Source organism: Colias croceus, chromosome 15 (genome assembly GCF_905220415.1).
Source record: "Colias croceus chromosome 15, ilColCroc2.1".
NCBI lineage: Eukaryota > Metazoa > Arthropoda > Insecta > Lepidoptera > Pieridae > Colias > Colias croceus.
The window spans coordinates 9,934,425-9,960,135 of NC_059551.1; the positions used below are offsets into that span (position 1 = coordinate 9,934,425).

At 37.1% G+C, this 25,711-nt stretch overlaps 2 protein-coding genes across 2 annotated transcripts in view; both read right to left on the reverse strand.

Annotated features, from left to right (window-relative positions):
* Window positions 1-1,217: 1,217 nt before the first annotated feature.
* Window positions 1,218-2,499, reverse strand: LOC123698244 (putative uncharacterized protein DDB_G0281733; the record flags this gene model as incomplete). The annotated part of the gene is made up of 1 exon (XM_045644824.1): window positions 1,218-2,499. A coding segment is annotated over one exon (798 nt), but the record flags the coding sequence as incomplete, so codon positions are not given.
* LOC123697734 (disks large homolog 5) overlaps window positions 2,384-25,711 on the reverse strand; it is a 29,000-nt gene continuing 5,672 nt past the window's right edge. Inside the window, exons 8-28 of the mRNA XM_045644268.1 lie at window positions 25,205-25,347; window positions 24,525-24,648; window positions 24,105-24,217; window positions 23,746-23,852; window positions 23,288-23,427; window positions 22,826-22,921; window positions 22,200-22,325; window positions 20,784-20,950; window positions 19,439-19,614; window positions 13,617-13,696; window positions 13,191-13,321; window positions 12,546-12,651; window positions 11,800-11,887; window positions 10,638-10,711; window positions 10,357-10,420; window positions 8,330-10,272; window positions 4,827-5,101; window positions 4,181-4,401; window positions 3,591-3,724; window positions 2,854-3,073; window positions 2,384-2,606 (exon numbers count right to left, since the gene is read on the reverse strand). Coding sequence (XP_045500224.1) covers window positions 2,500-2,606; window positions 2,854-3,073; window positions 3,591-3,724; window positions 4,181-4,401; window positions 4,827-5,101; window positions 8,330-10,272; window positions 10,357-10,420; window positions 10,638-10,711; window positions 11,800-11,887; window positions 12,546-12,651; window positions 13,191-13,321; window positions 13,617-13,696; window positions 19,439-19,614; window positions 20,784-20,950; window positions 22,200-22,325; window positions 22,826-22,921; window positions 23,288-23,427; window positions 23,746-23,852; window positions 24,105-24,217; window positions 24,525-24,648; window positions 25,205-25,347 — 4,635 coding nt within the window. The 3' untranslated portion in view covers window positions 2,384-2,499. The remainder of the gene's footprint in view (window positions 2,607-2,853; window positions 3,074-3,590; window positions 3,725-4,180; window positions 4,402-4,826; window positions 5,102-8,329; window positions 10,273-10,356; window positions 10,421-10,637; window positions 10,712-11,799; window positions 11,888-12,545; window positions 12,652-13,190; window positions 13,322-13,616; window positions 13,697-19,438; window positions 19,615-20,783; window positions 20,951-22,199; window positions 22,326-22,825; window positions 22,922-23,287; window positions 23,428-23,745; window positions 23,853-24,104; window positions 24,218-24,524; window positions 24,649-25,204; window positions 25,348-25,711) is intronic.

The following is a 25,711-nucleotide window of genomic DNA, read 5'->3' on the forward strand; positions in this document are numbered from 1 at the left end:
ATTGTTCAAAGTAACCTCTGTTTTGTTATGATTTTCAGGGCGTAGTTACAAATTTAACTGCCACGCCACGTCACATTTCCTCTCAAGATTCCATAGTTAAAATGCAAAAACTACCCTCACAAGGCCATACTACTGAGCCGCTACGTTAGGTATACAGACAGCTATACAGACAACAAAAGTTGCCCCTATTGATCCCTAGATGACTACCACGAAACTAGACTAACGTTAAACCCCTACGAGTAAATAGTTTTAGAATAGAGATGGCAGATGTATATTTGATACTAATGTATAATTGGCTATATACGAATACCTAGTATATATTATAATAGAAGTAATCATTAAATCACACAATAACTTTTTATTGCAGAGAAATCCCTTTTGAACTTTCTCAAAATGTATATAAATAGCTTTATGTTTCATTTATGAGTAAAATGATCTTTCCTTTGCGATTTAATTTGATCTACAGTTTTTGATACGAATTAGAATATCGAATAATTGTAATATTTCGATTAAAAATTATTTCCGCCATCTCCAGAAATTTTTTAAACATTTAGGACATTCAAATCTAAAACAAACGATGAATCTTCACGAATAATTAGTGTCCTCTCTTTTACACTCAAGTCGATGAGAGAGAGAGATAACAAGAACGCTTTAAAAATGGCGCATTAAATTCAGTTCAAATTTACTAAAAACCCACAAAACGTTTTCTTTTTACTTAAATTCCAATAGATCAGATATTTTGTCGTTTTTTTTTCTTAGGTTTTTTAGTAAAAATGAAGCAACTTTAACAGCGCATAATAACATGTATAAATAGAAAGAGACAAAACACAACGAAACAAGGACGGGTATATACAGACGAGCACCTACGTTGCTATATATACGTTTAGACCAACATGAACACCTTTGTACAATTATTTTAATAAAAAATATACAAAAATACACAACATAATTAAGCACCAAGAATAAAGGATAGTATAAGTCAGGTCAAATCGCTAATAAATAAATATATTAATAATTATTTGAGCCATTTCAATCACTGATATAAAATTTAATTATCTATTTCTAAAAAAAAGGGTGGCACTCGGGGACTGCCGCGGTAAAGCTATTGCATGCTATGCCTCACACCTCCGCCCGTCGGAGTGGGGAGCGTGAGGTTTTTTCGTTACGGAATTTCTCGATTCGGTCTCTGCGCTCAAGACCCGCGATAGAAGCTATGCAATATAGCTTAAAAATTTCGAGTAATTTTAAAACATATCTAATATATCATAGTTCTTTTGCTAAAGAGTCAAGTATTTATATTTGACCTGACTTTCACGGAAATATAAAAAGATAAAAATAGTATTTAAATAATTAAATAGAATAAATAATCACAATGTTAGAACCACTTAAATAATGTCCATTTGTAGATAATTTTAGATGGAACTTTTAATTCAGAGTAGCGTATCGTAATCTTGTTAGATTTATTAAAAAAAAAATAGCGTCACTATTTAGTTAAGTTCTTATTTTTTTTTTCTTTATGAATAGAAATATCCCGAATGAACGAACCCGTTACGTAAAAACATGCGTTTACAATACACAAAACTACGATACACTCACTGTATTTGTTTTTTAAATATAATTAAGAAATAATTCCTTTTGATTGTAGAAAAATTACTTAAAAAAAACCGAATCATTCCCCGATTATATAAAAAAATACCAAACTCAATACGACTTCCACAAGCCCTTAATAGCTTTCAACTTAGGAGACCGTTTTGTCGCCTCTAGCTCTTGCTTGAAACTAATCATGAATTTCTCTCGCAAACTGAGTCGAGGCGACGACGGCTTCAAGAGAAACTTCTTCAAATCATTCGTAAAACTCTTCGCTGTATAATTCGGCTCATCTTTCAACGAGCTCTCGTTACTCGATTCCAAAAAGGACACCGATTTATTCGATTGTATCGAGTTCTTTCTCTCTTTAACTCTCAATCGAGAACTCGATGGAAAACTGTAGCTTTTCGAGACGAAGGAATATTCGTCTTCCATTGAGTCTAGCGTGTCGGTCGATCGGTTGCAGATCTTGCAGCAAAACCTGCAGTGTTGTCTGTCACTGTGGTATCTTCCATTGCACAGAACGTATGTTTCTCTTCTTCTTTCCTTCTGTCTCTTCTCTTTATGTCTGCTGCTATCCTTTTTAGTTCTCCTCCTACGACATTTAGGGCAATTATTTCTGGCAATCTGTCGTAACTCTTTGAGGAATTCGTAATCAATTTCGAAGTATTTGCAGTCCGGTTCGGAATAGTATTTGACGTCATCCGTGTCTCTTTTCGGTACTCTCTTGGTAATTTGCGGTTTGTCCTGTCCAGGGTCAGAATGGTAGGTGGGGGAGTCGCGTTTGTCCCGTTTATCCCGCTTGTCCGGTCTGTCCCGCTTGTCCCGTGTTTCCCGCTTGTCCCGCTTGTCCCGCCTGTCCCGCTCGTGCTTGCAGAAGGTGACGGACTTGTGCGGGGTGGGGGGCAGGGGTCAGGCCTGCGCGGACGGCACCCACAGGGTCTTGTTCTGCTCTTCTTCTACCGCTTCTTTGATTTGCGTGCACATGTACGCTATGTTCACGCCCGCTGGGATCTCCGCTGTAATATTGGGAACATTCATAAATATTATTGCGAGTTGATTATTTTTTTTTTTTATTTACAACGCGACACCTTATACTAATATGCACGTTGATGCGTCTAAACATCATCAATTCCTCATAAAATTAGTAAATTCCCATCGGTGTACTATTATTGATCATAGTTCACTGATATATCTTACCTAATATCAATACCCAGACGTAGTCTTTAAATTACACATATCATTTAAATCTAAGCAATAACGTACCTGAGATATAATTCCTAAACTCATTCTCCACCTTAAGCCCGTGCTCGTACATTTCTTTAGCGGCTTTAGCAGACAGTTTATCTGCTGGATATCGGGTATCTTTTACTTCTTTGATTTGCTTGAACGATTTGAACTTTATGAACAGGACAATAGGGTAGATTTGATGCTTGTGCAGCTTCTCTATTATTGGTACGCTCACGTCTATTATGCAGTGGATGCCCTGAGAAAGAAACAATTTATTGTTACAAGTTATTATAATGACAACAAAATGTACAACTTAACATACGGAAATATATAAAACTGTGTGTTTGAGCTTGCTTATTTTTCTGTATTGCTCATGCAACAAGAAATGGTTGGTGTGAAAAATATATAAGTATAATATTATGTATTTGCGAGTTTATACTTGTATGTATGTTTTTAGGCATGCGTTTGTACGTGTGTTCACACGTTTGTGAAGTGTTTGTGGTCGTTCGTGAGTGTAGGGGTATCTTATTCGCGTATGTGTGTGTGGGTTATATATGCGTACTTAAATGTATATACATGCGTGTGTATGGTAAATGGTAAGACTGTGACGATTCAAAAGCTTGCTTGCTTCTAGAAAAAGTCTTATTGAATAAGTGAGTTTGAGTTTATGTGTGTGTACGTGTGCGTGTTCGTGTCCATGCGTTTGCGTGTGTGCGTGCATGTGTGCGTATATCCAACCCTGTATGTATGTATGTATGTATGTAGGCACGCACCTTATCGGCGCGGTCCCTGAGCGCGCGCGGGTCGGGCCGCAGCCGCACGAACACGTGCGGCCAGTCCGTCACCAGCTTGCCGGCCACGCACTCGCGCAGCGGGCCCAGCACGGCTACGGGACGACGACTGCCGTCTACAAAGACAAAAATGTATTTGAAAATTAAAGGTTTTAATATATTTTAAATACGATTTATTCATTATTATTATAATGACGTGGTTTTATGATAAAGTGAAATCCACAAATAATGTATAATTGATATAACTAAATCGTTTAGAACTTTAGACGGAAAATAAGTATGTAGTTAGTTGAGGATATTAACATGATGGTACTTAATACTTTCAAGTCTTATGTATTTTCATTTTAATCACAATTATAAAGTATTAACACATTTATTGACTTATGCAAACATATACCTACTACATTAAGTAGACAATTTAAAAAAATCAGAAAAGTACATATATAAAAAGTTCGAGTCAAATCAGAAATATTTGAAATTTATTTTCAACTGTGTACAATTTATCGACAAAAGGATTTTGGATGTGCACTTTAATACTTCTATCTTATTTTTAATGATTTCCATGTACTCACAATGCAGCCTCTCAACCCGCTGGTACGACAGAGGCGGTACATCATCAGCGAGGGTCCCGGAGTCGCTCCAGCAGCCCAGCTCCGTGTTGGAGAAGGACGCCAGCTCCTTGCTGTCGCGGTGCTTCTTGCGCCTGAAGAACGACCTTCGGGCTGTGCTGGAGGCCCGTCTTTGGGCATCATTGTCTAGAGCGCCCATAGACCGTCGTAGTATCTCTTCCACTCTGGAAGTTTAGTTAAATTTATTGTTTACTTACTTAGCTTGCTTAGAGATTATTATTTTATAACTATTTATATTTTATCTGGTACCAATAAAAATACAGTAAAAGACCAAAAAAAGTAAAAAATATGCAATTCATTGAAGCGAAATTGGTAATTACCCCAGAAAAAAATAAGATATATCTTAATGACGGATATGGTTTTTATTACAGAACTTTCACATAGATGAAATAATCATTTGACATTTTAATAAATTTGACATAACATCCTTAAATTATTTCATTCATTCCAGCCTGGAGTAGTAAAGTAGTTTACAGCTACAATATTATAACAAACCCGTCGTTATTCTATAAATAATTGTATATTTAATTCTGCCTAATTTAACTTAATTTAATTTCAATTTCGAACACCTTTATACACAGACACTCACTTGAATTTACTAGGTATAGTGCCCCAATGCCGCTTAACGCCTTTGCAGTCCAACTGCCACGCCCTCCACAGCCCCGGGGCCCCATTGAACAGCGTATTGTCCACAAAGAGCACTTCATCCTTGCGGAACCACAGGGAATACTCGTCTATCGTGTCCATGCCGATAGAGGTGATTTTCGCGCAACGATCGAATCCCGCGCGTATGTAGAACGCGTCGCCCGGCTTGTCCTTTATTTCGTGGTACTGTTGGAGATCGTGCCGGACGAGCACGCTTACCTGAAAGTTATGTTTATTTTGAACTAGCTTTCCACCCGCAGCTTCGCTCGCGCAGTCAAAGAAAAACCCGTATAGTTCCCGTTCCCGTGGGATTTCCGGGATAAAACCTATCCTATTTCCCGGGTTAAAAAGTAGCCTATGTCCTTTCTCGGGTATCAAAATATCTCTATACCCAATTTAATGCAAATTGGTTCAGTAGTTAAGGCGTGATTGAGTAACAGACAGACAGACAGAGTTACTTTCGCATTTATAATATTAGTATGGATTTGATGACTTGGAAGCAGCTACACTTGGTTTTAATCTTTATTGATACTGTTAATAAAGATTAAAACATTTCAATATTAAGGGGCTACTTACTGCCAATTGCCTGTTTTCTTCGTCTAACTACTCTTCGGTTAGTGAATATAAATGTCCAAAAAAAATATATGTTACTTATTAGACCTTAAACTTTAATTTCAACGTTTGAAATAATTCTATCTATAAAAATAATGTCCGAAAAAATATTCCAAAGTGGAGCATTTCTTGTTTGAATTTTCGTAACTCCGTCTAAACGGTATGGAGTTTTGCTATTTTTCTTTCACAATAATATTTTAAAAGGTGATTGTCATAAATTGTACGTTTGGCGAGACAATGCAAGTTCTTAGTGAGCTACAAATAATTATTTACTGTTTTCTAAATGAAATGAAATGAGCGGGTCCGTGCGCAGGCGACGGGCGGCACTGTAGCTCGAACTGTCGGACGAGGAGGTTGTGCTGCTCATTCTCTAAAATTGTATTTTGCCTGATTGTGGATGGCAATATTGTGCAATTTTTTTTGGCCAATTTTGTGCGTGCGCGTGGTTTCACATAGTTAAGTTTTATTTTAACTATGTTTGCGAATATGTGCCCGCCTGCTACTAACTATGTTTTCTATTAGAAATCTTGTTTTGAACTTGTTTTTTTCTCAATCGGGTTTTTTAACAACTTTTTTATTTTATGCTTTTTAGTGCACATTGATTAGCTTAGTAGGTCAAAGCCCTACACCCTACACCCGTTACGTCAAGATGGCGGGACTTCCTCAGGCATTTTGAAAATTATCCTACTAATATTATAAATGCGAAAGTTTGTAAGTATGGATGTATGGATGTATGGATGTTTGTTACTCTTTCACGTAAAAACTACTGAACCGATTACAATGAAATTTAGCACACATATAGAGGGTAACTTGGATTAACACATAGGATAGTTTTTATCCCGGAAATCCCACGGGAACGGGAACTATGCGGGTTTTCCTTTGCAAACGCGGGCGAAGCCGCGGGCGGAAATCTAGTGTATCTATAATCCTAGTTCCTACTAATATTCGAAAGTTTGTATGGATGTATGGATGTTTGTTACTCTTTCACGTAAAAACTACTGAACCGATTACAATGAAATTTAGCACACATATAGAGGGTAACTTGGATTAACACATAGGACAGTTTTTATCCCGAAAATCTCACGGGAACGGGAACTATGCGGATAAGCCGCGGGCGGAAATCTAGTAGTGCATAATTATTAGGTACTATTTTATACTTTCCTAAAAAACTTCTACTCTAACAGGATTTCAAGATATTCTATAAACAAAGTGGTCCCGCCATTCTGAAGTCAAAACAATAAATATGCGTAACAAAAATAAGATGGAGTAACTTTCTATACTTACTTATTTTCCGGGCTAAAATGTACTTTAAGGGCCGTCGAGTTGGGCAACCAAAATTTTTTTGGAGAAAGGTCTATGCCTAAGTAACTGACATGTAAAATCTTAACCTGCGGAGACTTATAGTTTTTTAGAAATTAATAATTAAAGCTTCATAATTTTTCATGCAATTTCGAGCAACCATCTTGACATTTGTTTTTTTTTTGTTGCGTTTCGTTTTTGCAAGTACAACTCTTATACCCATGATTTTTTTTATTTAATTAATTTACATGTTATTGAATGTTTTTAGCCAAAATAACAATGTTTTTATAACAATTTTATAGTTATTTTTATAGCTCACTTGCTTCAGTTTTTAAAATCGATTAACTTTTACTTTTAGTATTCAAATAGGTAGCGAGGAGCGAAGCGACGAGCGTGTTAGGTTAACTCTTGAAGCGACTTTAGGGCGATATTTCCACTCAAAAAAAAAACAACGTAGGTTAAAACGTACTTAGGTAGGTAAAACTACGTACGTCGGTAACGAAACGCAACAAAAAAAAAAACAAATGTCAAGATGGTTGCTCGAAATTGTATGAAAAATTATGAAACTTTAATAATTAATTTCTAAAAAACTATAAATCTCCGCAGGTTAAGATATTACGGGTCAGTTACTTCGGCATAGACCTTTCTCCAAAAAAATTTTGGTTGTCCAACTCGACGGCCCTTAAAGTACATTTTTAACATTTTCCGATTTTCAAAAATTCGTAACTCAAAAATTTACGACTCTCAACTCCACGACCTATAAAGTACAATTTTACCTTTTTAAACTATTAAAATAGTAAATTCAGTATAAAAAAGTAAAATAAAGTTTTTAATAGCACCTGAAAAAATTACAATGTTAATAAAATTGCATTTCCTTCAGGCGCTTTTCTCTTAAAATTTCGTTCACCTATCATCACTGATTTCATTTCACAAAAATAAATCTATGTTGTTTTATTATTGTAAGTAATATAAGCATGATACACTTTTTTGGAATCCTTATTATGATACCTTTAATTTGATACCCGTATTGCAGAAAAATATTTTTTTTTTGTATTTTAGTCTAGCACCCCATATTTTTCTTTTTTATTGTCACCTATCTAAAAAAACTTGGCCTAATACGACGAATCTAACGATACCCTAAATAAAGAAATCCATCCAGTGGTTCGGAAGATATCAGAGTATAAAGAATATTAGATACATACAAAGATAGGCGCGAAAAACATAACCCTTCTTTTTAGTCGGGTAATAAAAATGCCCGAGCTGCTGCGGAACGCGACGCGAGCGGATAGTTGCGATAGCGCGGATCACGCTCGCGCTCTGCGCACGTAAAAATGAAGCGGGGGTGCTTGGCTAGCGCGGGGAGAACGTCCAAATCCTCAAAATCGTTTCACTGTTACAACAACCTTAACAATAAACTTATAGATCGGTATTTTAAGTATTGTAAATGAGTTTTACAAAGTAATACTTTTATTTTTGAAATAAAACTGTACACTAAAAAAAATCGTCAATAAATGATTATCTAAAATAAATATTTACCTTATCAGCGGGCTTCGCTAGCTCCAAAGCGGCCTGTTCAGCCGTGGCACGTCTTAAATCGACATTATTGTACTCTAGGATCTGGTCTCCCGTCCGCAGTCCCGCGATGTACGCCGGCGAGTCCATCTGAACACTGTGCACGAATATCCCCACCGCGTTACCCCCCACTAAGCTTATACCTAAATCTGAACAATTGCGCATCTCTATCAGCAGAAACCTGGGCAGATCTTTGCCTTGTGACTGCCTTAACGTCGAAGCGTCTGTCGATGGAACATCCATTCGCAGGGATTGCTGCGGACCGGGAGAATTTCTTGGTGTTGGAGACCCCGAGAGAGAAACCTCCTCATCATGAGAACTCTCACCAGAAGACGAACTTCCGGGCACCTCCATTTCATCCTTGTACTTCTCTGGACTGTATTGCACGAGCATTGTTATCGAGTTGCCGATTTGTCGCAACACGCTAGCTGCCAAAGAGTATGTCGCGGAACGCATGTTTATTCCGCAAACTTCGAGTAATTGATCTCCAACTTGTAAACCGACTTGGCTGGCCAATGAATTCTCATTCACAGTAGAAACGAACACGCCACCGCTGCTCGGCGGACAATATATCTGTATGCCGAGAGGTTGCTGACTTTTATCTATGTGAACTCTCCGTAGCTCCCCCGGTAAAGGCTTATTCCAACCTAGACCGCAGTATTCAGGCATCGAGTTTCTTAATCCCTTATGAGCTAATTGTTTAACGCCATGTCCTGGGCTTAAAACTTCCACATGAAATTTCGGCATGGGAGAATTTCTTTCGGAACTCCTCTCTATGGAGCCTGTACTTAATTTTCCAGCTGAATTCTTGGAAGTCACACTAGGGTTGGATGGTATTCGAAATCGCTGATTTTCTTTCTTTCTAGGAAACGTCCCGCCTTCGTACGTGTGTTGGTATTCGCGGTTAACTCGAGGAACGGGTTGTAAATCCGACATATTGTGCGTGTGTGATGTAAAAGAGTGCATATCGTAACTAGTCCCTAAACTCTCTCCCGATTGGCTTTGGGGAATATTCGTTGGGCTTGACAGATGTGTGTATCTGCTGGACGTGTGCGGGTTCGAGTTCGTGAACGGCCCTCTGTAGTATTGCGATTGTAATCTAGCTTGTGAAGGTAAAGTCCCTGTCATGGGAAAGTTTGCATTGCTGTTCAAACTATCAGGACCGAAACTATCGCTATCAGAGGGGTACTTATTCACAGTTTTGGGCGATGACGACTTTTTTGATGAGTAATACTGATCGAGAATATCCTTTCCTGTATGATTTTTTATTGTGTGATCTAAGGAGCTTGGCGATTTTCGCGTGACAAAGTCTAGTGAGCTCGGTCCCTTGTTGACCATGAAATCTAATGAATGCGGACTTTTTGTTCTGTTTCTAGTAGCGGGTTGATAATCCAAAGAATCGTCTGATGGATTAAGAACTAAGCTGAGTCTGTTCGGTGTGACGTCATGCTCGTAATCACTAATCGATATTTTGTCTCTTTCCTTTTCTAATGTTCTACTTTTTTCGAAGTTCATGTTGTTTGGTGACGCGAAAGGGTTGTGTATAGCGAGAGGCGCTGGTTTAGGAAAGTGTTCGATAGCCGGACTCGATTCTATTGATTTGTACACTGAATGTCTTGCCGGCGCCGTAACTTGAGTTAACGGCATGTGACCCAACGGTATGGGATTCGAATTCCGATTCGTGTTCGACCTCTGCGGTTCAGGCGGAAGTTTTGTCGGTGGACTGAGCAGGATAGATAGATGCGGCCTCTCTTTCCTAGACCGTGGTTGTACTATGGTACCGGTGGCATTTTCTTCTAAGATAAAATTTGCTCTCGCTTTAGGCCATGTGCCGCCATTTTTGGCATCATTTTGTGCTTCTTTATTTTTTCTTCGGGAGCGCTTTAGGACGCTACTGCTTTCTTTGACTGAAACAATAAATAAATATAAAATAAAAGTATTTGTTCATTAGTACTTAACTGTAACTTAGCATTTTCTTAAATTTAACTTACTTGTTTTGCCATGATAGCTGTCAATAACAGAGTCTAACTCAGCGATGGCGTCAGATTCCGGTACCTGCTGCAACGTAAAACAAATTTTTATAAATACATAACATTAAAAATACTCTATCGTCAAATAAAAACATACTACATACTGCTAAAATAATTAATAAAATGGCACACGCTTAATTACGTACCAATTAATCAGCACTATTTCATTGATGACTCAAACAAACATCATCAATACTTAATAATTTTACTCAACCGAAATCTATCATCACACCAAAACCCACCTTATTCTGCTTATCCTTCGACTTACTCCGCCCAGTGAACGCCTCCACTTTGCCCCTGATCATATCCCACGTCCCTGCAAATGTGCACAAATGTAAGACCAATGCAATGCCCGTTAAGGTGGTAACACACTGGGCGCGTAATATCTAGACGCAATTTGTTATCAGATGTCGTAAGAATGGATATCGTTCACGGTTATAATGGTAGCGATGCTATGAGACTTCGACATTAATAAACAAAAATCATTTGTTGATCATTTGTTATACGATGGAAAAATATACCATGAAAAAGTATTAATAGCTGAATCTGTTCATTCTCTCATACATTCTTCTCTCTTTCTCTTTTTATTAATGTCAATTTAACTTACTAATAAACTAGCAGAGCATAAACAAAAGTTTGGAACTAGCTATATATAGATTTAATTCTGTTCGTACAGTATAAAAACTGTTCAATTATTATGTACCTCATCAATTAAAATACATGTTATAGTGCCACAAAAATGCGCCTTTTCGTGCTTTTCATCATACGTATCATAAACACATATCAAACATAAGTAAAATCAAATCAAATCCAGTTCCCAGTGTACCCCCAGCCGACACACAAGAGCTACACAATCTTATCAGTTCGTTCGGCGATCGATAGCGCTATCGGCTATCGCTCGAGTGCCAATGTTATGGTGTTTGTTTGGTACACACTACACACAGAACGACACACATAGCCAGGTGCTTTTCCTTTATGTGGGTTATCACGTATCGATGCACTGGGCTTGCTATTGTTTGTTACGTCAATCACTTATCGAGAGATAAATCTTTGATAGGACGCATCGTAAACTAATTTTGGCAGGATTTCGAGGTCAACTTTTAAATAGATTGCGTATTTAAACGTATGTAAATAAAATTGAAAAAAATTGTTTTGATTATTAAAATTTTTTGAACGCGCAAATTTAGAAAACGTTTAGTTCGAATTAAAAAATTATTTTTGTGTTGCATAGTAAGGTAGTTATCTAGATTATAGAGAAATAACATCATTCTTATTTATTTATGCATAATTTTATCGTGACAAGAAAAGGGGAGCAGCAACGAAAATTGTTTCAAAAACGGGGCTTTTTTATTTTTTGTTTTTGAGGTAAATAAGGTGGCGTGGGTCAGATAATATCAAAATTACCTCTCTCCTGGTGTATCTTCCCCTGGCTGGACGCCGCCACGTGGTACACGTAGCGCCGCTCGAAGTCACCGCCGTGGTCGATGTGCACCTGCACATACACACACACTTACACATACACATACACATACACATACACTTACACTTACACTTACACCACATACACTTAACTTGCACATCATTTTGACACTTGAGGTGATATTTTACGAAAGAACTTTGTCTGTTGTTTTGTTGGTTATGTTTTAATCAAAGTTAACTAAAATGCTGAATGGAACCTAACATTCTGTAATGTCTTAACAAATAGAGGGATGACAGACTTTACAATTTTTGGGTCTTTTAAAATGTCAAAGTAAAAAAAAATACCAAACATTCATTTATCTAAACATTACCAAAACATTTTAAAATGTATGCTTAAATATTGCTCTCATATTTTTCTTTACACAACCCAAACTCAAGCACTACAAATTGTTTCTTTTTTTTACAAATCGAATTCTATCATATTTCGATATAACTAGCTTTCCGCCCGCGGCTTCGCCCGCGTTTTGAAAGAAAAACCCGCATAGTACCCGTTCCCGTGGGATTTCCGGGATGAAACCTATCCTATGTGTTAATCCAAGTTACCCTCTATATGTGTGCTAAATTTCATTGTAATCGGTTCAGTAGTATTTGCGTGAAAGAGTAACAAACACACACACACACACACACACATCCTCACAAACTTTCGCATTTATAATATTAGTAGGACTAACCTTAGGTTCAGGAGGTGGTGGAGTGAAGGGTGTCCACGTGTCGTCTGTCTGAGAGCAGATGTTGGCCGTTTTGCCGTCACTGTACGATTGCTCGTATAGAGACATTCTGGAAATAAAGTACTCGGTATAGAATTATTTGTTAAAAACATTTTATTCAACCCATTTTAACAAGTACTTAAACCCTGGAGATTCGTCCTTTTTTTCACAATAAATTAGAAATTTTAACGTAATCAAAGCTGCCTTTTTTAATTTTGTTTATTTTAGTTTTCCATTTCAAGGTTTTTATTAAAAAGATATTGAGACATGTTATGCACCCTACTTACCTGAAAAAGTACATCGCAATGTCTAAGATCTGGGTAATATTGACAAACAAAGTAAGAATTCTTTATGAAAACAGATGCTGCGTATTTGTAAACTATGCGTGCAATCGATTACACAATTGAAAATGTTGTAGAATGTTTAGAAATTTGTAAGTAGATTGACTCAAGATTACAAATGATAGGTAACTTTTTTCCCTTGATAGGTAACTTTTTTTTGGCTCTATCTTGATATTTTATATCAAGATAGAGCCAAAAAAAAGTTTCTTGCACCGGGAATCGAACCTACGATCTCGTTATGAACCAACTTCACCAGCAAAGCACGCACCTGTTCCTGGGATCGCAGCACGGGTACAGCGGTCTCAGCACGGTCAGCAGCACGCAGTCGTACTGGCTGTCGTTCAGCAAGCACATCGCCTCGCTCACGCTCTTCACGCTGTCTAGCGAACGGTTGTTTATCTGTGGTATATCGAGCGGTTATTGTGGATACTTTTTTTTTAAATATAAATTTCAAGTATTTATTGTGTGTTTTATATTGTACCCAGATTTTTTTTCTCCTTTTTACTGCAACCATGGCAATTTTGATAACAATAATAACCCACTGTTTTGTTTGATATTTATGTATTTTAGACATGAAAAACCGTTAATTTTGTGTGATAAAGTGAAGAAAGACCAAAACTCCTTATATATAAGGAGTTTTGGTCAACGCCTTTGGGACTTAGTTGTATTTGTGTTTTTTACATTAATTACTTACACTAACAACTCGATCACCGACGTAGATGTTTCCTTCTTTAGCGGCGGCGCTGCCACTTGCGATTTTGCTTATGAAATAACCTAAAAGAGATAAAATCTTTAATATTCTGTTAATTTTCTTAATTTTAACCTACATTTAGTATGGTAGTATGCTATTTAAAAAAGCTAGAAACTATAATTTAGTCAATTCATACTCATTTCCAGTTTTTATACTAATTGATATAAGCCGTGATATTTTTGTAAAAATTTAGAGAAAATGATAAATATCAATATGCTATTTATCTATATACAATTTGATTTATTGTAATAATACTCTGTACTGTAGCTTATAATACGTATAACTGTGCTGCAGCAGTAGCAGTGTTACACATATAGTAGCAGAGCAGTCTCCAGACTGCTCACTATTTTAATTATGCCAATCATTTAATAAATTTTTGAAGATATGTAACTCAAACTCAAACATTTATTTATTCAATTCAATTAGATTTCTTATAAAAGCTGTTTTGAATCATCATAACATTTTTTATCATTTACTATCGATTCGGAAAGTAGTATCCGTATTATATGGAGAAGAACGGGCAAGAAACTCCATAGTTTTTCAGTTCGCTTCGCGAAACAGCTGTGAGCGGTTGCGTATTACTCGATTCTGTGCTAATTACTAATCTGAGGGCGTAAACACTTGGTTCGAAAGTTCAAAATTAATACAAATAATAATGGAGTGCTGTATGTGCAATGCCTTATTTAATGATGGTGTCCTCTGTGGCACCTGCAAAAGATACTTCGACTATGGGTGTGCTCAAATTACTGAAACTGGTTGGCGCAAACTAGGAGCAGACCGGAGAGCAGCATGGAAATGTGGGTCCTGCAAAACTGCTACCGTCAGCACCTCGCTACCGGAATCTGTTTCACTCGAGTCCATTATGAGAGAGATTCGCTCCATGAAAAATCAACTCACGGGCTTACCTAACCTTGTCGAAAGTTTTAATGACATAAAAACTGAGCTATCAGATATAAAAGCAAGCTGCGAATTCTTAGGAGGCAAATTGGAAGACTTTTCAATCAAAATTAATAACTTTGAGGACCGTCTGTTTAACTTGGAGAAATTGGATGGAGCTGTGCGTGCTCTTGAGGAGGAGATATCTACCTTAAAAACGCAGGCGCAGGACAGCGACAACAGATCCAGGCTTAACAATATTGAGATAAAGGGCGTGCCGGTCAAAAAAGATGAAAATCTTTTCTCTATATTGGATTCGATCAGCAAGTCAATAAACTGTAACATTGACAGAAATCAAATAAATTATATTTACAGAATTCAGAGTAGTCAGTCCAAAGAAAAATCTATAATTTTTAGCTTTTTGAATAGATACATTAAAGAAGACTTTGTAGCTGCTGGGCGTGCAACGACCAACCTATGTGCGTCAAACATTGGTTTTAAGGACTTTTCCCATAGAATCTACATTAACGACCATCTCAGCTCAAACACCAAATTGCTTTTAAATAGTGTCAAATCGTTAGCAAAAGAAAAAGGCTATCAATACACCTGGATCAAATACGGGAAAATCCACGTGCGTAAAAATAATACCTCTCGCGTATTGATAATTTCCAGAAAAAGCGATTTAAACAAAATTTCTTAATGTGTGGCTATTATTGTTCATTACTTCCTAGCTTACTTGATTTGTATAAATTATTACTGTTAAAAAAATACACGATCACCGGATTGCAAAAAAGGTTTAACACACCTAACACTGACGTAGTTGCTAACGCATTTCAACTATATTTCTTTTTGTTGAGGGTAAGTCAAAATTATTTACAATACGCTAATTTATTGCTTATCGCACTAAAATTAATGGTTACATTCGCCTGCTTTGCCGAAGTTAGTGTTGACCTTGATACAAACTGTGTAACGTTCGTTTTAATAATTATCATTCTTACAATTATTTTATCCTGCAAATATACGTACGCACGGTTAAATCTTCTAATGGTTTTATTCGATTATAAAATGCCTTTTAAACGTTTATTGAATGTATCAAAACTAAATGGCTAACGAAAATATAAAATTATCAATTTACTATCAAAACGTAAGAGGATTAAGGACAAAGTCCTTATTATTTTTTCGTAATTTATGTTTAACCTCATATGATATTATACTATTAACGGAAACATGGCTTGTGGATGGTATATCGGATTCCGAATTTTTTGATGATCGTTATGTAGTGTGGCGTAGGGATCGGAATTATGAGACGACAGGACAAACGCGGGGAGGGGGCGTGCTTATCGCAGCCCGAAAGGAATTAATCGTAACGTCACAGGAGCAATTTCAGTCATCTGCCGAGGACCTCTGGTTGACTTTACGTGTTAAATATCATAACGAAATTATAAATATTCATATATGTGTATTATATCTTTGTAAACAAAACTTAGGCAGATCATTTTCTCAACAATTGCATAACTTTCTAGAAGCACTGAATAATATAATTCTTAATCATCCCTCGGATAAAATAATTATTGCGGGCGACTTCAACATGAGTAATATATCGTGGAATATAAATTCTGAAGGTCTGCTTCTTCCTTCAAACTACTCGAATGGCGATGAATGTTTGTTTATCGACGAATTATATACTCACGGTTTGCAGCAGTACAACTTCATACATAACGTTAGCAACCGAATACTCGACTTGGTGTTATCAAATGATTCAATCGTTGTGCATGAATGTGTCTGTCCGCTTTTACCGATTGATCCTTATCATAAAGCGCTCATAATAGATGTAGAATTTGTTCACATATCGTATTTAAAATCTAATACAAGTAAGAAAATATTATTTAACAAAGGGGATTACGAGGCAATAAATGCAGAATTATTAAAAATTAATTGGTCACAAGAGTTTGACAGGACTCATTCCATCGAAGAAAGTGTGAATTATTTTTATTCGATTGTTAATAACTTAATACACACTTACATCCCAAGCAAAACCGTGGTTGACAATAAGTTTCCTATTTGGTATTCACCAGCTTTAATAAAGATAATTAAAGAAAAATTTAAACACTTTCGCAAATACAAGATTTACAAAAACCTTAGTAGCTTAGAATCATACAAACTGTTAAGGGATCGAGTTAAGACTGTAGAAAATGATTGTTACCTAAAATATATAAATTCTGTTGAAAATGCCATTGAACAGAATCCTAAATATTTCTGGTCCTTTTTCAAATGTAGATCGAAATCTAAAGGCTTACCTAGCAATATTAAATATAATAACAATCTATTCACATCTGGTAACAATATTTGTAATGCATTCTCAGAATATTTTTATACTACATTCCTAGATAAAACTGACACAAACTTATCAAATTATGTATCTGAATTGGAACTTAGTAATTTTGAATCAAATTTTGACCTTTGTTCGATTAATATTGACTTGAAAACGATAAAAAAGGCATTATCCCAACTAGATCCTTCAAAATCTGCAGGTCCTGATGAAGTCAGTCCACTGCTTCTTATAAAATGTGCTGATTCAATAGCCATTCCACTAACCTATTTATTTAAGAAATCACTTACTGTTATGGAATTCCCCTCAATGTGGAAAAGGGCATTCGTTACACCTATCCACAAAAAGGGTTCTAAGTTGGAAGTTGTCAATTACAGACCCATATCTAAATTGTGTATCATAGCCAAAGTCTTCGAAAGAATAGTATACGACCAGGTTTATGCAGTATTTAAAAACACTTTCATGAGTTGTCAGCATGGATTTTTGAAAGGTCGATCAACCGTGACAAACCTGGTGCTTCTGAATGATTATATTACTGATGCTATGGAGACAGGCCATCAGGTTGATGTAATCTACACGGATTACAGTAAATGTTTTGACCGCATAGATCACAAGATTCTCTTGCATAAGTTATACATTATGGGCATTAGAGGTAACTTACTAAGATGGTTTTCTTCGTATATCAACAATAGATCTCAAGCAGTTGTAATAAGTAACTACATATCAAGTTGGGTTGTAATACCAAGTGGAGTACCTCAGGGCTCCCTTTTAGGTCCTCTTCTGTTTTGCGTATTCATAAACGATATCCCAAGTTGCCTCACATACTCAAATCTTCTTTGCTTTGCTGATGACATGAAGATATTTAGGATTATTGATTCTTCTGCTGATGCTGCTATGCTTCAAGAGGACCTTAATAATCTAGACTTCTATTGTTCTCAAAATAAATTAGATCTCAATCCTAGTAAATGCACAGTTGTCTCATTTAGTCGTAAAAAACAAACACTGCAATTCAACTATCGAATAAAAAATCAAGATCTTGGAACTAGCCCTGACATAAGAGATTTAGGAGTAATACATGACCCAAAACTCATGTTTGATAAACATATTGATTGTATTCTAGCTAAAGCATCTAAAGCTTTAGGCTTTATAATGAGAATTTCGTCTGATTTCAAAAAGGCGAAAACGTTTAAAATTCTATTTTGTGCTTACGTACGCAGCATCTTAGAATATGCGTCGCCAATATGGAATCCGAGATACGATAAATATATAACTAGAATAGAACGAATACAGATGAAGTTTTTGAAATTCCTATGTTACCGATTACATGTCCCGTACAAATCTGAGGATTATTTCGAGGTCTGCAGCAAATTTCATTTTCTACCTCTTACAAATCGCCGGGAGATTGCTGATATCTTATTACTTTTAGGTATTACATCCAACAAAATAGACTGCCCAGATCTACTAGCCAAAATTTCACTATACACACCCTCAATTGTATCTCGTAAATATACTCCTATCTTTACTTCCGCAGTCAGCACTAACTATCGTCAAAACTCGTTTATTCTGCGCGTAAGCAATAACTTTAACAAGCTATCAAAACAGTTCGATTTTGACTTATTCTGCAGCAGTCCTTACTCAATTAAGCGTCAGTTAGCAAATGAGTTCTTTCGTCAGTTTGGTGGTCGAGTTAATATGTAATTTAATTAGTGTTACAATAGTATTAGTAAATTCGAAAGCATTTGATTCGTGTGCGTAATCGCTTACATTTGAATCTGTTACATATTTGTGTTATTCTAGTCGTGAGAATCTGTAAATGGCTTATTGTGATTATTATATTATGTGACTACTTTTTAAGAATACAGCTGTAGATTCTCCTAAAATTTATATAAATAAATAAATAAATTTTAAAATAATGTCAATATTACAATTTGATTTTACATAGTAATATGTAACTACATAATTTATGTCGAAGAGCTGTCCCGTAGTTCTTACGCGACAACCCATGGATTCGTAATCTACAATAGGCTCTTGTGCTAATACATTTTTACACAAGTTTTAAATTTAGCACTACTAAACTCTAGTATTATTTAAAAGTGTCGTAGTTCGTAAAGGATCAAAGAGGATCATCGAGGGACTCGACGCCGGGCCGGTCTCCACCCTTATGTCATCGACATCCCACCCATACGCACTAAGCGTTTCGTTTCTTCCTTTCTTATGCGTACTGGTAAAGAGTGGAACAATCATCCGGCTTCCGTTTTTCCCAGAAACTACAATCTGGATTTATTCAAGAGAAATGTGAATAGACACTATATTAGGCAAACACGCTCCATCCTAGACCACGCTTGTCGCTTTCCATCAGGCGAAGCGATGGTCAAATGCTTGCCTAATCCTAACTTAAAAAAAAAAGAAAAAAGCTCTTCAAGTCCAGAGTGAATAGGCTTCTTCTGGGTAGACGTGCTCCTAAATAGATCGCATCACTGCTTTACATCAGGCAGGATAGCGGTCAAACGTCTACCTATTTATAATAAAAAAAAAAAAACAAAAAAGGTACAACAGTTACCGTGGTGCAGCGCGATGCCGGCGGAGGCGACGCGCAGCAGCGCCCGCTCGGCGCGCGCGCGCTGCACACGCAGCGGCACGGGCCCGCGCGCCAGCGCCGCCCGCAGCGCCGCGCCGCACGCCGCGCCGCGCGCCCACTGCGCCACGCCGCACGCCTCCGTGATGCGGTCCAGCACGCTGCACAACCACACACATACATAATAAACATTGTGTTATTATTGCGAACGACAGTGTTAAAAATAAAAAAAATTAATAAAACAACATTTTCTATATCTATACTAATCTATACTAATATTATAAAGCTGAAGAGTTTGTTTGTTTCTTTGACCGCGCTAATCTCGGGAACTACTGGTCCAATTTGAAAATTTCAGTGTTAAATAGCCCATTTATCGAGGAAGGTTATAGGCTATATATCATCACGCTACGACCAACAGGAATGAGGCCATGGGGGTGAAACCGCGCGGAGCAGCTAGTCATTAATATTATGGGCATCAGCTTAAAGAAATATACAACTGTTCTTCAAACTCTTCTCAAAGAAATGTAATGTGCGCCATCTTTCTTATTATTCCTTATTTTCCATTGTTAAAATGCTTTGATTTGTAACTTATTAAGAAATTTATTGGATGTTTTAATATACTATTAAATTGTTTAAAGAGCAAATTAAACAATATTTAGCCTAGCTGAACACACATCCTTGTGTGTTGGTCAATGGCATGCACTGATGTAACTTAATCTTATTTTGTATTTATTACTGGGTGTAATATGTGTCTAATAAATAAAATAAATAAATTATTAAACTGAAGAACTTGTTTGTTTAAACGCGCTAATCACAGGAATTGCTTGTCCGATTTGAGAAATTATGACAGTATTAGATAACCCATTTATCGAGGAAAGCTATACGCTATATTATTATATCACGCTAAGACAAATAGGAGCGGAGCAATTCAAGTAAAACCGCGGGGCACACCTAGTTCCAAATAAAACAATTAAAACTTTCATCCGTCATACATGGCCTAAAAATACAGTGATGCAAAGTGAAATAAAAATCCCCCCTTCTCGCCCCAAACACGCGCACGCACACACTTACCGCCTATTCGTACCGCTTCATTGTTTGTGTATAATTAAGCTATTGCATAGCTTCTATTGCAGGCCTTGAGCGCGGGGACCGAATCTAGAAATTCCATAATGAAAAACCTCACGCTCCCCACTCCGACGGGCGGAGGTGTGGCTTGAAGGCATAGCATGCAATAGCTTTAACGCGGCAGTCCCCGAGTGTCACACGTCTTTTTTTGTTTGATTTTGTTTTGTGTGTGCAATAAAGTGTTTATTATTATTATTTCCCTCACCGCAGCTTGCCGTCGGCGAGCGAGCCGGGCGCGACGCTGGCCACGTAGACGGCGGGGTCGCCGGGGAAGCAGGGCTGGTCGCGGCCGCCGCACAGCTCCACGCCGGCGCCCAGCGGCCCGCCCGCGTCGCCGCACAGCTCCACCTCCAGCGTCTCCCACTCGAAGTCCTGTTTACACATAAGAAAGAAAGAAAGAAAGAAAATACATTTAATCACAAATACAACATTTTAGCTTACAACTAATACATTTTGAGAACAATAGAAAATAAAAAATAAATATTACATCAGATATATTCTAGTATTTGGTCAGTATTTGTGATAAGGTGGACTACTCAGCATTTGCCTCTCCGTATTAGTGGAGAGGCGCCGGTTTTCAGTAGTCCCCTCTACTTGCTACGCTTGGAGCACCAGAACGGTTTTTTTTTTTTTTTTTTGGGTGATAAAATAAATAGCATAAACGCTTGTTATAATTTTGAGATAGGTGAATAAAAGATAAGTAAGATAGTTATAATTAAAATAGAAAAGAAACAATATATTATATTATGTTTAAATATAAAAATGAAATGTACATACACATATAAATATATACATAATGATAAGAGCGTATACATTTTCATAAAAAGATTATTTTCTTCTTGTTAATGTGATTCCCAAAAAAAATCGCTTATAAATAAAAAAAAATAACGTTACCAGCGACACACCAAAAATCACGTAATGAAAATCAAAACATTAAAATTATACTTGAACAAATTTATAAAATTTGAAATCTAGGTTAAATATTTGTTTGAATGTACTGCGATTCTACACAACTGCCTAATTGAAGTAGTCAATTGATAACAAATCACAGCGAGTCAACGACTATTAACAAAGTGAGGGTAGTTGAGTCAAACGTCATATAAACAACGTCTGAGCCCCTAGGCACGATTCGTACCAATGCGTCAAGATTCAAAGGAAAGCGGCAATTTATAGTATTCGACAGCTAAACATGTTTTGACAGGAAATAGTGACAACTATTCATTCACAAAAATATTAAATCAAAAGTTACGTCTACCAAAATATATTAAAATACACAATGACCTATGATACTAGTAGACGCGGCATACGCCAACATCATTGCACTAAAAAACAGCGTAATTAATACATACCTACTTACTAACGCATTATCACCAATACAGTTGTTCTCTCTTTCACTCTCACGCACGAGACATAACACATGTCTCACTCATGTACTTCGTAATAACAACTGCCGATTAAAATACAAAAAGAACATCCAGCCACGACGCTGAATGGTGCGTGACTAAGTGAAACTCGGGCACTTAGCTGAGTTTTTTCTTGCCAAAATAGAGAGCGGGTAACGTATCTAGCTTTTTTATATATCATAGAAAACACATAATACATATATTGTCCACACACGCACCTGCAGGTCCCTAGCGCCGTCGCCGGCGATGCGGCAGGGCTCGTGCTTGCGCGGCTTGCCCTCCGCCGGCTTGCCGCCGCCGTGCCGCCGGGCCTCCGCCAGCTCGCCCACCATCTGGTCGCGCTCCTTCAATATAAATATCATTATAAATATGTGGGTAGTCAGTAATTATCCTGTAAACTGTAAATAACAAGTGATAACTGCGTTAAAAACAACCGACTTCAAACTTGCACTTGCAAAATTTACAAATACCTACAGACAAAAATGCTCATAAAATAAAAACTACTGGTCCTATCCGAATAAAATTTTTATGGGACCAATTCGACACCATCCCGCATCGAACAAAAAAAGAATCACGTAAATCGGTTCAGAAACCTCGGAGTAATCGGTGTACATACATAAAAAAAAAAACATACCGGCCGAATTGATAACCTCCTCCTTTTTTTTGAAGTCGGTTAATAATATAAGTTTAAATTGGAAATACACTTGTGACAAAAACTTCAAAATAATAAATATTTAGAGATTTTAGATTTTAAATATTAAAAAAATATCGAATTTGCCAAAGCAATGTCGTCGACGTCGATTATTATTAATGCACTAATTAAAAAAATTACAGATAAGCTTACCTTCCGCAACCTATTGCACAACGCCTTAACGCTCTCCCGCTCTTGCAGCAACTTGTCCCTTTCTGAAAAGGCCCAGTCTCTCCTTCGTTTGGAGACCTGTACAGAAAATTAAAAATACATTGTCATTACGTAGATACATTACAATCACATCAGGAACATCGCGATCGTGATGGTAATATTTGAAATAAAAATAATTTCGAGAGTACATTTTTAAGATGTTTTCGAACAGTCTCGCTATAATGAATGCTTAAATTTATGACTGAATGCCCGAGCGAGTGAGTGAGCGAATGAAAGAATTATTTACTCATTGAGTGGTTGAGTGAGCGAGTGAACAAAAGATTTAGTGCGTGAGTGAGTGAATGAGTGCATGAGTGAATGAGTGAGTGAGTGAGTGCATGAGTGAGTGAATGAATGAGTGAGTGAACGAGTAAGTTTGTGCGTGAGCTCTGTGCGAGCGGGTACCTCGGCCTCTCGGTGCGCGTCGGCGAGGTCGGCCTGCAGGCGGTCGGCGTGCTTGCGCAGGCGCTCGATCTCCTGGTTGGCCTGCTCCAGGTCGTCCACGCGCTCCTTGTCCGCCGCGTCCGCTGACATGCCCACTAGACCTGGCATGAATATTAGTTTTATTACAATGGTGTAATCTGTTAAGTAAATTGATGGTAAAAATATGTTTAACAACGCAGTCTGTTTGGTTCTTGTGGTGTTGCTGGCAACACTACGTATTAGGAATTGTACAATGTAATCATGTCACATTACAGAGTTCATGTCACATAACACCTGTAGAAAAGTTTTACGAAGACAATATCTCAACAAAATTCCATGCGTCATTGTTGATTCACACTTGTTGCTCCGAAAATTGTTGCTATGAGTTATATAAGAAGATGACGAATTATAAAAGACAAAAAAATAGTATTTATATTTACCCTGCAATTTATCCATGGATGGGTCGTTAGAATGTTGCCCATTGAGGAAGCCATCGTTGCCGACTCCACTCGACAGGCCCATGTGATGGTATGCTGTGTTGTCTTGCCTAGAGAAGAAGAGAAATTAAAATTAAAATTGTCATTTGAACATATTCATTTTAAACTGAATTTAAAATTATAAAAAACTCAATTATTACGATGAAATATTTCACCAAAGTTTACTTTCTTTCTTTGTTCAGATTTAATGTTACCATGTGTATTTTTATCTTTTCCGATATTCATGTAAATAATAGACAAAATTCTATAGAATGATGGAACTAATTTTACCGTAAATCACAGTCTTTGTTACTAACACTTACCTAGACTTGCCCAATGTAGATGTATTTTGCGGAGTCTTGAGATCTGTGCACTCTTTGATAGCGCGGTCGCGGTCCACGAGCGCAGATTCGATTTCCCTACGCAAACTTTCCGCCTGTAAAGGGTTTTTAACGAATAAATTATTTTTTAATAGCAAATAATAAAATCAAGTATAAAAATATCTAGTTACGAATCTTTACATGTTAAAGTTTAAATCAAATTAAGTTTAAGTAAAAGCTTAAAAAACACTGGTTAATTTTATCAGCATATTATTACTTAACCAGACATTCCTTCGATATTTCAACAGCGCCAATGAAAATGTTACAAACTGGAAAATATTTTTAAAATCCAACTCCAACAAACTTAACTTTATAGCAAACAATTTTAGTACATCCATAAAACTTTATCAAGGGTTTATTTACCTGCAAAGCAGTAGCCCTCTGTTCGTCTCTCGAGGCCTGTAGCGCCCCCTCAAGGGCCGCAACCCGTTTCAACGCAGCCTGCAAGTCATCGGACAGTTTCTCCATCTCCTTGTGCACTGTGTCCCTGTAATACGACCTTCGGGAGATCACTTGGGTGCTCCATTTTTGTGTTTTCATTACTTCTTCAACATTTTATTAAACCGTCTGTTTGTTAGTCTTTTTTATTCCATTTTGAATAAGTTAATTATAACGCACAGACCGCGTTGCTAATGCAGTCATTGTGTTTGTGAATTTCAATTCTTTCGGTGTGTAGATATCCATGAACGGCGCTATATAGTAAAAGATGCACACATACTTTTTTTTTTTTAATATTATTCAAAAATATGCGTCGTAGGGGATTTTCAAAGAATTTTTTACATAATATACATTTGCAAAACTATACGTTCTATTCATCAGAATACACTAAAACTGTTACACCCTGTATATATATAATTTGTTTAGTACCATGGAATTTTTTTTTTTTAACTTTTGTACATTTTTTTATTTTTACATACATAGATTCATAGATAGTATATTTTTAAATAAAAAATGCTCACGAACAAATCTGTCTCCTTTGTCAATATACTTGTAAAAAAGTGTTTTTCGTGTAAACTTGTGTATAACATCCCAAACAAGATCACCTCTCGCTCATGATGAGCGTGTACTCCGCCATGGCCGCGTTCCGCTCGTCCGTGAGCCGCTTGATGTCGGCCCGGTCCCGCGCGCCCTCCCACTGCCGGACCACGCTCGCTACTTGTTGCTTGAGCGCGTTTCGCTCGCGGATCTGGAATAAAAAAAAAGACGTGTGTCACTCGGGGACTGCCGCGGTAAAGCTATTGCATGCTATGCCTTCAAGCCACACCTTTAAGCTACACCTCCGTGCCCGTCCCCGTGGGGGGGGGAGCGTGAGGTTTTTTTTCGTTACGGAATTTCTGCATTCGGTCCCCGCGCTCAAGGTCAGCGGTAGAAGCTATGCAATAGCTTAATAAGCTCTTGAGTGGAACTCAAAATGATACTCTAACTCAAACACGCTGGAATTGGAAGCGAGAAAGTATTGAATTGTACTCGAACTCAAAATGATTGTTAAATGTAGACACGACTCGCGGTTTTGGAAGGGATAAGATGGACAAAAAAATATGTTAAAAAAA